General features: G+C 40.8%; 1 protein-coding gene across 3 annotated transcripts in view; it reads right to left on the reverse strand.

Moving 5' to 3' along the window:
- tcf12 (transcription factor 12) overlaps positions 1-17,127 on the reverse strand; it is a 73,250-nt gene that overhangs the window by 8,981 nt on the left and 47,142 nt on the right. For all 3 annotated transcript variants that reach the window (XM_076110149.1, XM_076110147.1, XM_076110148.1), the window contains exons 9-14: positions 9,157-9,256; positions 8,726-8,865; positions 8,092-8,233; positions 7,833-7,903; positions 4,797-4,941; positions 636-709 (exon numbers count right to left, since the gene is read on the reverse strand). In XM_076110149.1, coding sequence (XP_075966264.1) covers positions 636-709; positions 4,797-4,941; positions 7,833-7,903; positions 8,092-8,233; positions 8,726-8,865; positions 9,157-9,256 — 672 coding nt within the window. The remainder of the gene's footprint in view (positions 1-635; positions 710-4,796; positions 4,942-7,832; positions 7,904-8,091; positions 8,234-8,725; positions 8,866-9,156; positions 9,257-17,127) is intronic.

The following is a 17,127-nucleotide window of genomic DNA, read 5'->3' on the forward strand; positions in this document are numbered from 1 at the left end:
TGAGCGTGGATTCTGCAGCAGCATGTCCCCGAAAACTCTTATAATTGATTGTACAAAACAAAAAAACCTGTATGGGTTTTAATATGTTTACTGTAGTAAACACATGGCTTAATAAGTTAAATGATCAATGAGAACATTTAGAAAATAACCTTGAATCTTGCTTTGACTTGGACCATGGTGGTGGTTTTGAGCAAACACAGTTTTGTTTTATTTGTCTGTATTGCTACGTTTATAGCATATTGTATGTTTAGCAATAATAAACCTCCCAGCAGAAAATGCAAATGCCTGACATTTGCATCAGGTAGTAGGCTGGATGAAAGGTGATCTGCAGTTCTGGTCGCATGGCAGCGAAGGAATCCCGGAGAAATTGTTCAGCAAACAGCTGCCACCCCAACACCAGCAACCTGAACTAAACCCATCCCCCAACTGTCATCCCCGTCCTGGCCCACGGAGTGGAGGACAGATGGCAAGCCCCCAAGGGACAGGTATTGTTCAGTTTGGTTATCCCTCTACCCCCACCTTCCTCAGCAAAACATTTGTCAAGCAGGAATCTCCCTGAAATGCTAGCTCAGTCCTTCCCGTGTTATCCAAAGTGAGCATCCATCATATCAGAGGGAGGCAGACAGGGAGCTTACCAGTGAGTGAAGAGAGTTCTCGTAATTTGGAGAGGAGGGTGTTTGTCCACCAGCACGGGACCACTGGTTGGTACCTGATGAAGAGAGGAAGAGATCTTAAGGAAGCTTTAGCAATCCTCTGATGCAGTTTCATATTAACATGGCTGATGGCTGTATCCTGCTCCACTGGGTACACCAACACAAAAGCTAACTGACACACACAATAACACGCAGTCATAACACACTGACATCCTGATTTTCTGGGTTCTTGTTGTTGTATGTGGGATATTTTGATCTTTTACGACTCAGTTGCATCACTTCCTGATGGCTGGACTGCATCCTAACACACGAGCCAGCGGAGGGTTTGTTTAATACCCACTTCCACCCTGAAATGTACGCTGCATCTGCACATTTACAAGCAAAGCTACAAGAGAACAAATTGAGAGATCTGACTTTAGACACTAGTTTTCCTTAACACTCCCTCTTTCCAGGAAAGTTTGAGTCTCGAAACACATCAGAGTGATCTAAAAAAAATGTGGTGTGGTTGAGTATTCTTTCAGTTCATGGCCTTCATCAGGGGATTTGATGAAGGAAATATGCCAAACATCTGGGTTCAATAAAGCTCTTAGTTTTCCACGACATTTTCCAGTGTTGCCGAGTTGTCTTTCTTTTTAGTTTTTTGTCAGTCAAACATTGATTTGACTAGTGATGCAGTGACAGTACAGTCAGTTGGTCTCAATGTATTTTACAGCATACACATCTGGAAACATTTGGGTTCCATTATTCCATTTATAACAATACATCCCATTTAGCCAAATATTCTGCTGAATTCTTCCTCTCTTCCTGATGAAATTGAAAAATCTTGCATTTTAATCATGTAATTTAAATATAGAGAAACATAAGGCACTCTGCTCTTGAAATTACAATTTACCTTTGCCGGGAGGAACTTCCCAGTGGATTTTGTTCATTTATTTGAGCCAAAAAGTAAATCTACAGGCGAGAACAGGAAAGCAAATCAAGCTGATTTGATCTGGTGTAAATTAGTGCAAAGGACACGGAATCTACATCTGCTCATCACATTTCCAGTTCAATGTTTCTTTCATTCTCTTTTTCGAAAGCTCAATCGTCTATGTAACCTGCCTGCCATGTGCAACAGGAGGCAATGCATTATACAATCAAATAACCTCAGTGGACAATAATGCACCTTTCCAGGTTATTCACAGGATAGGATGTGTGTGGATCTTTCCAACACAGAGCTCCTCTTGTGTCTATAATGGTGGAGGGATGCCAAACCCAACCTACACCCCGGTAAATGGACTCAACTGTAGCACACTCTGCAGATGGAGATTTTCTTTTGGTTATCTATCCTGTAGGGTAAATTTAAAAAAACTCATTCTTCTTATAGTAGCAAGGCTACAAAGGGTAGAATGGTATTTGAGTCCCATGTGTGCGCAGACTAATTCAATGTTTGTTTTTACAAATGAAGGCTTATGTGGTCAGACAAAACCCATAATAACTTAACACCATGGTTTTCAAAAGCAGCACAATAACGCTGACATAAAAAGAAAGCAAATGTATATTTTTGACTCGAGAAATGGTTTGAAATATGTTTTTGTCTTAATTCTTTCCCAGGAAATGTCTCACTAAACTTCTGTAAAGGAGTTTTCATGTTTCTTTACACTCACAGCCTAAATCAGACTTTAATTAACAGACTATTAAAAGTGACTCTGACAGAGGAAATTAAACATCAGCTTTCTCCCAGGTGAGTGAGACAGAAGCTTCACATGAGCCTCTGCTGGCTGGCGGCTATGAAAAATTAGCTCTGTTCTCCATTTCCCACGAGCACAGGAGAGGGCTAATTGAACAAACCAGTCTTGAGTTATGTGCTGTTTATTGGTGTAATCCTAATGATGAATGGATTTTCAACAGCGAGCCAAAATGTGCCAATTTTAAAGTATCGTTCTTTTTCTAACCCCAGAAGCATAATGAGAGTGAATAATTAGCGACACAATATCCATTTCCTACGATCCCAGAAGTATTCATTTTGCAGAATGTGTTTTCCTATTTCTTACATTAATTAAAATAAACACTGAACTTGACTACTTATGTTAAATAAAAACACTGATTAGAACATCTAGTGACATTGCATACTACAACATAAACAAAACTATAAATGATATTGTTTTGCTGCCAGGTGTGGTGGCATGCTGTACTGTAAATAGGTCAAAAGGGGGGATCTCCCTTGGTGAGGCCGTCATAATCCTCATCGTCAGCTGAGTCACAGCGACCCTTCTTCATCCATTGGCAGATAAACGAGGCCTTTTGCAGCCTGGTCTGGGTGCTTGTGTGCGTGGTGTGTGTGTGTGTGTGTGTGTGTGTGTGTGTGTGTGTGTGTGTGTGTGTGTGTGTGTGTGTGTGTGTGTGTGTGTGTGTGTGTGTGTGTGTGTGTGTGGGGACAACAGCTGTCCGTGGGGCAGGGCAACAGCTGAGGATGAGGGGGGGCATACGTAGAGACAGCTGTCACCACTCCATTACAGCACATGACACAACTGCCCGTTAAAACAACACGCTGGGCTTTCCCTTATTGTCTCCCCTCGTTTACTTTCCATTACTCTCTCACCTCTGTCAACACGTCTGACAATCCATATTCTCCATATCCATATCATTCTTACTGTGAAAACCCAGTCTCTCACAAACAGGAACCTCCTCTGCTCTCTGAACTGTATGGGTTTGTCCTCTTGCATTTGTTGAACAATAAAAAATAAAATTCAGACGGAGGCTTGTCCATCCTCAAAAATGTAAGCAGACATAAAACACAAACTGCCAAGCACTTGTGTGGAAAAAAGGATTATGTAATAATAAATCTACCACCAAAAATACATCTCAAAAGCTTTTTACAACATTTTACAATCCTTAAGCACCGTCAAAGCCACAGCCCCAGTCTTTTCAATTTACACTGTCATTCCAGGACTTGTCATTAAAACTTAATTTCCATCACTTAAAAACAAAGTCCTGTCTGAGTCAACACTTAAATGTTATTCCAAAAACACTTCAGCTAGATATCAATTCATGAACATGAACAAGGACCTTCCAAAAATCTGAGAGCCAAATCTGGTCTACGATGTCACAGGGTGTCTATGCGGAGCAGCTCCCTCGGTCATGAAAATAAAGATTTGTGTTGTGGACAGTGAACCAGCCAATCAGGCACCATTTTAAGGTGCAGGTGTAACTTTTACCTTCAACATGGATTTCATGCATTTAGTGCAACTCACATCAGGGACTCAGGGAGCTGAGAGGGACTGCAGATAGAAAGCAGCAAGTAGCCTAAACAACGTAGAGTTGGTATTAAGTAGAGATGCACCCATCCGACTTTTTACGATACCTGAGATTTGGGTATCGGACGATACCGAGCACCGATTTGATTTCCGAGCTTAATTAATCAGCTGTATGCCTCACTGTGTGGAAGAGACTGGGACCATTCTCTTATGTGTGCAGAAACAACAGGCTTGACTTAAACACTGCTTTCCTAACTTTGTAAAATAAAATACAACAAATAAATACATAGATATAAATGTACTGAATTGTTATTTATCAAAAAAATGTCATTCAATACCAGATGGGCACATTGTCACGATACTCCATCCAGCTGGATCAGTACATCTCTAGTACAAAGCATCTCTTCTCTTTGCGTGAGATTAATGTTTGTTGTGCATACAACAAATACATTTAATGAAATAAAAAAGCGTCATTTTTTGTACAATTTCAAGACTAATGTAAGCTTTCTTTTACAATGGATTAATGTTTTTTTTTTTTTTATAAGGCCATTAACTGCCCTGGCATAGATAAAGCATTGAGAATGAGTAGAGAATGATTAGAGCTCCTTCACAACTAAAAGGGGTATTAAATTAAGTTTTAGGGAAAACTCCACACTTCACTCTGCTTAGGCTTAATTAATCCAACTAATGCACCACATAGTAAAAGTAATTAAATTAATAGAAAGCCATCTTCATGAAAGCCTCTGAATTAGTTTGGCTATTCCAGGTCGAGGCCTACAGTAATTCTGTCTGTCACTGAAACTTATAAAGTAGTTTTAGAGAAGTACATGTTCTATTCTACTGTTAATATCCGGTGTTGCTGCATAGGAGGTGTGCATGCGATTCAAATCCAACAATGGTGCTCTACCTGGCCTTCCAGACGGGGGGCCGGCAGCAGTCCCCACAGTGCCTGCTGAGGCGACACCTGCTGTGGCTGTCAGAGGTGAAGGAGAACCCACAGGTGTCGACGGGTTGGATGGAAAACTACTGCTAGTGTGGTCAGGAGAGTAAATCTGTAGGAGCAGAGAGCAAGGGAGAAAAGTAGCATTCGTCATTAATGCTTTTCTTATATGTAACAGTCTTTTTAATTCAAGTCAACATTTAGTGTCAATTTATAAAAAAAACATTAGTATTGTGCATGTAACACATATGAATACTACAGCGACACCTTACTTAAAGTATAAAGTTCAATCCCCCTCATCACTACAGGAAACAAAGATACATGTATCTGAAATGCTCATATCTTAATGATTCAATAAATAAACAAATGTAACAGGTTGTTCAGCCAATGACAGTAAACCTTAAAGGGCTGCACCAGATACTGTATTGTGAACCATATATCAAAATCTAGTATGATTCAAATGATGTATTTCTGTATGTTTGTAAACTCTATGAAGAGGTCGACTGTGCAGATGCCTTGGTGTTCTGCCATAAGTAAAGGTTGAGTTACTTCAGCGTTTTTTCTACACTAACGTCGTTGTGTCAATGCATCCTTTGCTGGTTACATACGAGGTCATTGAGTTTCAGGATGATATGTGAATCACAAGGGAACGAGGAGATTACATGAACTTCCACAGGGATTTCACTTGTTTAAACAAACGCTGGATTAAAGCACAAACACATCCCTCACATCCCTGTTTTTTCCCCCTCCTGTAATAAGAGGATATTGTGCCATAATGGGAACTCAGGGTATTACTGGTGCATCCTGACTAATTAGCAGAGAGAAAAAAACGCAGATCCACAGAGATTTCTCCTCCAAGTTAAGATCAAATTGAGCTCGCAGGAAACCGTCTGACTTCTGCGGGGATGATAGAATGCACTCATTATTAATAATCTCCTTTTTCAATCTTGATCTCTGGGCTTAACTTTTTCAATCAACTTGGAGAATCAGGATGGAGGTTACATTGAAGTGTAGAGGAGGAGGGATTGACTGTTGTCGAAAGGGAGAAAAGACTATCTTTGCTTTTCTACACTCTGAGAACATATATATATGTATATATATATGTATATCCCAATATTTCTCAGTTTCTCAAAAGCCAGCTGTTTATTACCGCGACTTCTGACCCGACAATATATGACTTTCTATTCTTTTCACTCACTGGCTACTAACGCTGCATTCAAAATGAAACATGGCTTATTTGACTGGAATAAATGAAAGCCCCGCCTCATCATCAGTCACGCTCCCGCAGGCGGCATGGGGCCAATAAGCACGGCCAATTTAAAAGGGCGAAGAACAAAAGCTCTACAAAGGGCGGCCCGTGGAGTTGAGCCACAGCAGTTATAAACTCCCCTGTGCCCCCTGCTTCATCCAGCCACCCCCACCCCAGTCCAACCGGGTCCATTTCACTCCCGCTTTGTCATGCTAATAGAATTGAGTCTGCAAATATAAAGGACTTAATTTGTTATTAGCATCCCCAAACTCTCATAGTTTGTCTTTACACTGATGACAGATATCCCTCCTGAACGTAAAGCTTCTTCTGCTGGGGCGTGTAAAAAAATAACACTGGTATTGGATTTTGCAAAATCCAATACCAGTGTCAATGCACAAATTATGTCTACGCTTAATTATTATTATGTTTAACAGAATCTAAGGACATTTGTTTGAAAGTGTAGACTTTTAGATTCAAAAGCAGCATGTAATAAAGCGGAATTTAATATATTCAATCTGATATATGGAAACAAATACAAATACAATCCCAGAGACAGAATATTATTCCAATTAGACCGTTTGGGGACCTGTGAAGGGAAGTACTGGGATAAGATAAGTATTGCCCATTATTTTATGCTAACTTCAAGGATACTTTCTACATTTCTATACAATTTAAGACGTTGTCATTTTGATCAGTTCAAAGAGTTACTCCCTGTGTTTCAGCTCTGTCACATATACCTGTTCACTCAAATTTAGGTTCAAGGTTATTAAATGTTAAACCTGTTGATTTCCTTTTTAATAAATGGGAAAATTTCCTTCTTAGGTGGAAAATGAGGACTGAGTGAAACGAGTATGTTGTTAAATAGTTTCTCTTATACTGCTACTATGATATGATGGAGCTTTAGGGCTCCGTTGTACATAAAAGAGACTGAATCGATCAGCTGATGTGTGTAAGCAAGTAAGCAAGACACATTTCCTACAGCGAATTAAACACTTAATACGATACATGACAGGATGTCACAGATATTCATGGCTGGTTTTCCAAAGTGAAGTGTAATCCACTGGCTTTAGGAGCATTTCCAATGTACAATTCCCTTTCTTGAATGCTCTTAGTTTAAGCCCACAATTATCCAGGCTTAGGCCAAAAAAACAACTACAAATGTTTTTTTTAATCAGCAGTCAGTATAGCACTTAATTCCCTGCATGATTACTGAGGTCAACTTCTTTAGAGACAGAAAACGGACCATTATTTTATTTTGCAGAGAAATCCAAAATAATTTGAGGGAAGTGCAGAGAAGACATGAGACTCTGAGAGCAGGTCAGACTTGAGGTGCAGAGACTTCTGTGTGGTTGACAGCAAATGCTTAAGACAGATTGAGTGTGTTTACATGTGTTCGGGTATCCTGGCTATGATCAGGTTTTTCCGAGTATGCCTGTCACATATTGCCAATGTAAACCCCATATCCTGGTTTTGAGAAACCTGATTATGCTACCTGGAGTACTCCAAAAGAAACCAGGATACGTTCTTTGTTGGTGCTGAACATGATGACTAAGATGGTGATTATCAGAAACTTGAATACTGTTAGAATCACATACATAGTGATATGAATCACCAGGTTTCTCTCGTTCCATGCAAACATCATATCCTGAACAAGGACAACACCCAAAACCAGGATACTAGTGCGCTTTGAAACACTCATTGATGGCATGAAGGAATAAACTGAAGTCCAAGTTAAATGTGGGGTTGTAGCTCACCGAGGCCAAAGCCTTGCCCAATGCATCTCCAGTCTGTGAGCTTCCAGTGGTGGTCCCCCGATTTGCAGCAGCTAAGAAAACACAGAGGGAGGCTTTGTGACAGCAAACTCAGACAAATGACGAGTGGTCACGGTGTACAAAGCAGCTGTCTAACTGCCTGACTCACTACTTTTACAGAATGGATGTTCAGTGTTGATTACATCGGAGGCATTGAATTAGTCAGTGAGCAGGTAGCTGAGCTGTTAACACGAGAACTTACCCATGACCCCATCGACTGCATTGACGGACGTGGTGTGTGCTGCGGTGACGAATGGCGAAGTGCTGGGGTTGCTTCGGTGGAAGCTGGACATAGGAGGAAGACTGGCATTGATGTCTGGAGAGACTGAGTGTGCGGGGTAATTCTGGAAGATAAAAAAAAACATACAAAAAAAAGCTATTTTTTCAGTCACAAATGTAAATGTATGTGTGTGTGTGTGTGTGTGTGTGAGAGAGAGAGAGAGCTTATTTATTCCCTGAATTGTATATTCAGCCTGACATCTCCCGCGCTGTGATAAAGCAAAAGTTACTGGGGGGAGGGACAGAGATAAAGAGAGGGCAGGCAGCATCTGCAGGCTCCCTGTGATGCCCAGCCAGCTGAGGCAGGCAGGCGGAGATCAAACACTGACAAAAAGGGTCAGCAGTGTCTTCACTGATAATATCCAGACAACAACTTAAGACGCACACACACTCTACTAACTGCGAGCGGGTGGAGGGCTGAAAAATAATTGACATGCTGTACACATTAGATCTCTTATGTTAATGTGATGCAAAATAAAGTTAATAACAATCATTTATCACTTGCATTCATATGCTTACAATATTAGCTATATCACCAGCTGAGAGGTGCTGCTTACCAAACGGTCGTGTGAGTGCAGGCTGCCGTAGTTTCCTGACTGTGGCATGTGAGATGAAGATCCGGCGAGCATTCCTCCGTAGCCGGGCTGAGTGATCCCATTGGACGAGTTCCAGGGGTCAGACGAACTGTGGGTGCCATCTGAAGATAATACACGAATCATTTCAGTTTATTATTGTAAACTAGCCTTTTGCATGTCACTGTGATAACTGACACTGATGATGAAATGATGACAAATTTACAAATTATGTTCTTAAAAAACAAGCCCCATGAAAAAACCCTACTTCATACTTTGCATAGACCTCAATTTTATATAGTAACACAAAGACTTTATCGACTCAAAACAAAAACATAAAGTATTGGAATATAAGAGTAGAATTGTTAAGACCTGTGGTGTAAGAATCAGATTGTAAACATGCTTTTTGAACTTACCAAAGAACGTGTTTGCGAACATACTGCTGGAGGGTTTAGGAGAAGAGTAGGAAGGTGCATCTCTGTTGAAGTCTTCTGAGTTTGGAGATGGTGCGTACACCTGCCGTGAGAACATAAATGTGATTAGTAAGATAGCCTACGGCCCACCACACAGTGACGCCATAATGTAACACTATTGTGAAGAATGATGACGCTGAAACCTATAAAAAAAACAAGTCGTGTTTTGAATCTTAATTCATGTTAAATATCACAATTAAGATTTTGGGTACGTAAAAGTATGTGATAAAAACACATGTACTGCAGATACAGCCCTAAAAACCACAAACACACTCTAATGACAAGCAAGCAATCAAGCTGGGGAGAGGAGGAGTGGATTATCAGGGGTATTTGCATTTCAGAGCAACCTCTAATGGAAATATAATGATACCCGCTTACATGCGTAGACTAAATGCCTGACAAATTACAGCATTCCCAGAGAGGCAGAAAAACAGAGAGGCTACAAAAACAGCCTGCTCTGCTTTCCTCATATTTCTACCTGCAAGCTGGTGGCGGTACAGTGAGAGGAGAGGCACAATGGGCATGCTGTTGTACAGCTGTGTGTGTGTGCCAAGCAAGGCGGGAGGATCAAAGAGACTGGAGGCCAAACACCAGTGATGTGGTCCCTGACTTCATCCACTCCAGACGGAGGGAGGGAGGGTGAGGGAGAAAGACGGAGCATGCGGGAGAGAAGGTCTAAACAAACTCATCGTCCCACAGACAGGACTGGATGACCCTAATCAGAGCCAGACCTGCCAGCTCGATTCCACCTGCACATTTCCAGCCCGCGTTGGAAGAGAGTTTGGTTCCTAATGGCTGCGGATGTGATGACGGCCACAAAGGTTGTTTACTTGCTTAACTTGTTTTATGACACAGCGCTGATGGAAAATGTGCCACAAAACCAAAGTATATAAATTTATTTGCTCGCACACGCGGCACACATGTGAACATAATATCAATACAGAGTGCAGCCTGAGTGAGACGCAGTGCTGTGTGGCTTTGCTGAGTGAGCTGGACTCCAGTGTGTTGTTGCCTGGGAGTGTAATTAAAGTGCTCTGGGAGGGGTGGAGCTCTCATGGGTCTTCTGGTTTACACATGTGCCCAGGGTTGATAGTAGTTCCATGGAGATCTCAGGTCAGGAGCACGGGCTTTTGTCTTTTGCCTCTGTCAGAAGCTCAATGTGCAGCATATGGCGGTGGATAATGCTAATTGTCCTTTTTACCCTGGGCTAACCAGTCAAAGCATTAATAAACCATCCCCGAACACTGGGTGCCTCATTCGGCCAGCCTATGGAAGAGAGGGCCCACCTGGGTTTCCTTTTACAAGACCATTAATTAAAAGCTGTCACTCACACGGATCAGCACACCAACACAGACCTACACCAGTTGTTTGAGCATAAGCAGGTATTTTTTATTAAAAAATAAATTCCCTTCTGTACCCAGTTCACATTTCTTAAACTCAGGCTCACTAGTATAACAAGTATCCCTGTGTTACACAACACTGAATTAACAAATTAGTAAGGCAAACAATGGGGTAATCATTTTCCCTCTTGATAAGTGAATGTGACATAATGAGGACTTGTGATTTCAGTTAGTGACGGTAGAAACAGTTTGAGCTGTTGGTGAAAAATAACCTGCTCCAGATTAAAGATGCTGTATTGAGTTATTTGTTCACTTCTTGGCTGAGAAGTGAATATATCCTAGTGTACACCTTCACCCCCTGATCAAAATATTTAGTGTTAAAACACTAGCTGTCAACTTGCACTCAGGATGTAACGTAATAACAGGAAAAGAAGGGAAATTCCCCAAAAAATAAAACGTAGGAAAATAAGACGTACGGCCAAGAAGCTCAAAGAGAAGAGTTCAAAGTGCTCTATGTCACTATTTGGAATCGAACCATAACACTGGGGAATTTAGTTTCAAGTCCAAATCCAACACACTTGCGAGGCTTAGTATGCACGACAGACACAATGCCTCTTCAAACAACTGCTCTGCTCCGCCTGCTTGGAGGGGCGTTGCTCAACATTTGTGTAATACTTGCCATTTCTATCTGGAAAAAAAGGGCTCAGTATTGTCATGCGTTAAACTGGTTAAACTGTGACATTAAAACTATCGCCTTGAAAAAGACCAACACTCACTCGTGAGATGGTTTGATCGATAAAGTTAGTTTGACATGAGGAATAATGTGTTACGCAAGATGCAGACGTTACCAATGCTATATGTTTATTTATTAATTTTTTTACTTCACTTCAAAAAATCTTACTGTCCTAAAAGTGTATTAGTCAGGAAAGGCAATACCTTATATAATAATAGAGCTCTTGAAATTACAATTATTTCAAATTTCAAAACCCTGTTTAATTTACTTACATGGAACTGGTGGAACTATAAATAACACAAAAACAAATGAATATATCTAGATATTTAACAAGTAAACATTAAACCACAGGTAGGAAACAGCTCACAAGTAGAAATAGAACAAGAAGAAAATTATATTTAATATAAAGATATATAATATATCTTACTAACCGAAGCCAAAGCACATAAATATGTATTTGGATGCACAATTTCAGTCAAACAAGTAGTTCTAGCACGTATGGTTTTCTGTCTCTTTAGCTAAGCAGTAACATATTTGAACCAACTGCACATTCTGACAGCAGAGCAGTTTCTCTGAAGCTGGTACTCTAAAAATAGCACAACCAGCTCGCAGAATAACGCCTTCCAGTCGGTAATACCACGAAAATTTGGTTTTGGCATCAATGCAACCTCATTTACCACTTACAACATGTGTGACGTGTAAATACACCACCACACCCCCCCCCCCCCCCCCCCCCCCCCACACACTGACTTTGTGTTTCACATGCTCATAAGCATGCATGCTTCAGTGCATGTGCAACACAGGTAAGGATTAGCTTCAGGCAATGAGTGTGAACCTGTTGCACTACAAAACAACGACAGGCGCCTCAAAGAACACATGTTGTCTCTTTTGCATTTTTCAGATCAAATTGTATGACATTCCACTTTTCTTCTGTTTCTGTTTAGCAAAACAAGGATAACATGCTCCTAACATCTCTGCAGGGCTTTCATTACATTTCTTTCTTTCTCAATGGAAGAAAGATCAGTGAGCTGCTCCATCTGTATTGGTTCTGTGCCACCAGCTCACAAGCCAATGGCCCACTGTGAATTCTCCCAGTGCTCCAGATGGTGAGCCCGCTATGCAACTCTGCACTATAGCAAATGAACGTGGATCAAGTTGATGCAAAGAATGAGCGCCACCTTTCTTTTTTCCTCGCAAAGAACAGCAACAAAAAAAGTGATTTAACAAGTGCTTTTGATCATTAAGTTTGCCCGTTCTTTCCACATGCTATCAAATTTCTCCACATCATCAACTATAACACAAGCCTGTTAATACTTAGTATTAAAAAGATCAAAGTCATCTTTTATGCAGCGGGAACAAAGAGAAAATACCGTAACAGGTTATAAGGAAAAGTTGAAAAACAAGCATGAGTAAGATTATCTTTTCAATACAATAACTTAAAAAGACTGCTCTTTATTTTTCCTTCATGTGCCCTTTATGTAACAAAAACAGCACAGGCAATGACAGGTGGAAATCTGCCTGTGTAGTTTGCTTAGGACAGGATCATCACTTAAGGATTACTGAAATGCACTACAGACCTCATTCAGCCATCGTCAGAACTGTGTCCTTGAGCAGATTCATACTGTGAGCCCACTCATTTTAACAGTTACATTGACCATACAAACAGGAGGATTTATTTCACAGGAGGACCTTCCCCGCACCACGAACATCTTTACATCAATACCTTAAGTTTTACTGAAAACTCAGTTCCATCAAGTCCAAGTGCAGCAAACACACACACGCACACACACACACACACACGCGCACACACACACACACACACACACACACACACACACAATGATTCCTAAAGTATTCCTCACACAGAAAATATTTTCAGAGTAACAAAAATAAAAGAGAAGTTCAGAAATCACATTAGGCTCCCTGTGGCGTCAAGAATGCCAATGTGATTAAAAACAGATGGAATAACAGCAACACTCGTGCTTAAAGCTCAATCTGCAAACAGGAAAGTCTAACCTCAACAGGCAGCCTCTTTCCCTAAATCATTCCCAGAATCCCACTTGTTATTATTTCAACAGTCTCGGAGCTGAAGCAATAAGCCAGTCAAAATAAATTCAAGGCTGCAAAAATCCTTTTCTGCCAAAAGGTTTTATTTCTGCGTATGAGAAAAAGTTTTTAAAAATGGCATAACTTTTTTTTTTGAATGTGTTGCCTAGCATATTAACACAGCTATAAAGCAGCATAAAAAAAGAGTGCTAAATTAAGTTTAAAACAAAGTTAAATTGTACTGTCACACAGCATTAACTGATGTAATGGAAAATCAGAGAGGGGAGCCTCAGGCACATTCACACACACACATGCAAACACACATACACAGGAACACAGTGCTTTTATGTTAAAATAAATGAAAAACTAAAATTATAGAGGTATGGACAATCAATCAGATGGACAAGCACACTGAGACCGACAGCCACACACACACTTCTTCCAGCTCTTCTCTGTCTAAAACACACACATTCCCAAAGAGACTACTCACCGATTTTCCGTTGTAGTAATACATTAAAGAGTTACTGCCCATTCCTGGGACAGGGTAGGCGCAATACATTCTAGCTTTAACAGTTTAAGTGATACACATACACTACAGCAGCACACTAGCTGTTTCTCTGGACATACATCCAAGCCGTTCAAAAGGGTTTAATAATTCTTCCAGTACTGGCCTCCAACCACGACCCACTCAGAGGAAACTTATGCAAAGCAGGACTGTGCCATTCCACACTGTGGGAAGGGGTGGCTGTCAGAAGGGAGTGGCCCATGTGGTACATCCCTCTCTTAAGCCTCGAAGTGCTGAGGCAAAGAGGAAAAGGACGGGGGGGAGGGGAGGCGATGGGGAGGTGGGTGTAGAAAAGATAAAGGGAAGTGGGCGGGACGGAAAACAAATGTGTGAGCGGATTTAGTAAGAAGAAGAAGAAGAGGGGAAAAAATTAATTACAAGCATATAATTGTAGATTTTCTGCAGGGGAACCCCAACAAACTGGAACTAAAATAATTAAATTCTAAGCAGGATTTCATTAATACGTGGAATTAAAAGGCGTCCAAATGAGTGCATAAATAAGTGTTATCTTCCGCACATTTTAATCCAGAGTGTCTAATCTCTTTTGTTTTTGTGATGACTAAACGAGTCTACAGGCAGGGAGGTAAAAAAATAACTTTTTGTAAGATCCCTTTTCTCGCACATGGCTCACACACAAAGTAGGAAACAATGAGAGAAAGTGAAGGCTCAACATGTATGGCAAAATAAATATCCATGAATATAAATCCAGGTAATGAGAGAGAAAATAAAGATGAACAAACTGTATTTATGAAATGTGAAATATGAGAGTGTTGGCACGGTGAGTGCTTTAGCTGAGATGTGCTAAACACAGAGTTGTAAAGCATGCAACAGCTGCAAAGGGGGCTGGCTCGTGACGTAGAAACATGAAAATAATGCTTCATTTCCTAAACCCAGGGGGCCTTACGGGGGGCCGAGCATCGACAGCCATTTTACCGTGGTTTACTGTCACTGCAAGCCACAGAGCTCCACATTACCTTTATCATGTGGGAGGAGGGGGACGAGGGGGAGAGCAAAGGAGAGGAGAAGAAAGGAGAGGCGGAGAGGATAGATACCATATTCTAGTGAGAGCCAGGTCTGTACAGTCTGACTGGAGCCTTTCAAGTCTGCCACTCGAAGCTTCCTGGACTAAACACAGGCCTGGACCTAGACTCATTGAGAACATTATTGTTATAGAGAGATGAAAGCTTCCACTTCCCTAAGAAAACTAGACCTTTATTATGCTTTACTGTTAGTACTGTCATTATTTATCCCCCTTTCTTCTCTAGGACTCTTTTAAACTCGTCCAAAACACTGGCTCTACATGCGGTTACTGCTTTATATCCTGCGCCGTTTCAAGTTGATGCTTTAAGGAAAATGGCCATGATAGAAGTGTTTGAAGGGGCCTAAAACAAGTCCAGACAAACAGCCCATGTGTTGTGAGGAAAACACATGAAAGCAGGAGGAGATGGGCATTCATTTGGGAAATGATGCACACATTTCATTCCAGTGCTGGCTGACTCAGGACACTGGCAGCCCATTTCCTTTAATACTGACTCTGCAGGAGACACAGTGAGAAGGACTTTGTCGAGTAGTGAAAAGGTTTAAAGTAATTAAACTGAACGAATCAACGATCATAACACAATTCACAGAAAACTCAGTCCGGGAGTTTTTCAGACTGTGAGGCACAGATAGTGCGTGAGGGGAGAGGGACAGGTGCATGCCGGTGCTGTGAAAACAACAGGAAGTCATAGTTATTGTAGTTTGGCCCGCTGATTTGGCCTGTTTACCTACACAGTCAGCAGCTGGAGGGGCAGCAGTGGCTGTGACACTCACGCGCATAGAGGCCGGTCAGGTAATTTAAAACCACCAGCACCTGATTGCCACAATTTGCGTTAACATTTGCACTCCTTCTCAGAGTCATAACGCAGTCTAACACACAGACATAATGAACATATTTTTAGATTTAGTGGGACTTTTCGAGGATGTCACTATCCCTGATGTCCGTCACAGATTAGCATCCATAAATCCCCTTAGTAATCAAAGGAAAGAAGACTCTCCTTATAACTCCAGAACTTCTGAGAATCATTATCATTTTTTTATTTTGCAATTTTGCAATTCAGAGATAGCTATCTGTACACCCATGGTTGCATTGCAAACAGGAACTGCTTATAGCTTATTCATGGACATATTTGACCTCTTGTCTCGGAGAGGAGGGCTCAGCTCCACCCACCTGTTCACACTAGCTTCTGTCAAGACACCCGAGTCATCACAAGGTGCTTTTCTTGGGATTTGTTTGGGTGTTGAAAAACACAGAGCAAATCCACAGGCTGAGGTCACCCCCATCTCAGGATTGGATTTAGGGATGATCTCATCAGACAGGAAGATTGTTTCCTCTAAGAAACTGGTTCTAATTAGAGAGGGCTGACTCTGAGAGTGTGTATGTGTGTGTGTGTGTGTGTGTGTGTGTGTGCAGGGGGGGGGATACATGGGGAATTCAGACCCCCACCCTCCCAAATGTAAGACTTTTCAAGACCTTCTTAATGACACATAGAATACATTTAATACCTGCGTAACTGTCACACAGCCAACGTGCCAAAGTAAGCTTCAATAAGAACTTGAATTGAACTGATTAACCAATTAAAGATGAATAATTGATCGAAGTTCAATAAGTCTTGCAATATGACATTTTGTGTGATCAGATAATAATGTTTTTCTAAATGTCTCATCTGGAAGTGTTTCTTACAAAGGTTTCTTAAATGTTTAATCATTGTCGCTTTTTATGTTTATAGTTTAACTTAATTTATAGATTTATTTATTTGCATATTCAACTAAAACATATGAGACTATTTAAAAGATCATAATGATAGACCCTGTAAATCAGTCTTTGCTTACTTCATGGCTGAAGATGCTTTTTCCAGTTTGTTTTCCATTCGATCTTTATCAGAAATGTTGAATATTGAACCTTAAGTCCAGTATAATGTATCGAACCAGACGATGAGCTGACAGTGTTGTTAAACGCCTCCTCTTTGCACAGTGAGTCTGGATTACTGAAATTCTTCATCGCTGTACAACAAAAAGAGTTAAAAAATAATGATGAAAAAGTATTATTAAAAGCACTTGTTCAAATAACACTGTTCAAATGTGCCTCACATTGTTAACACCAATTACTAAATGGCTGATCAATAAAAGTTAACTATCAGTGAAGAGGTTTCAGGATTTTGATTTCTTTGTTAATTTTTGTAATCAAAGTA

The sequence above is a fragment of the Anarhichas minor genome, unplaced genomic scaffold (genome assembly GCF_050575085.1).
Source record: "Anarhichas minor isolate MPS153535 unplaced genomic scaffold, ASM5057508v1 ptg000042l, whole genome shotgun sequence".
NCBI lineage: Eukaryota > Metazoa > Chordata > Actinopteri > Perciformes > Anarhichadidae > Anarhichas > Anarhichas minor.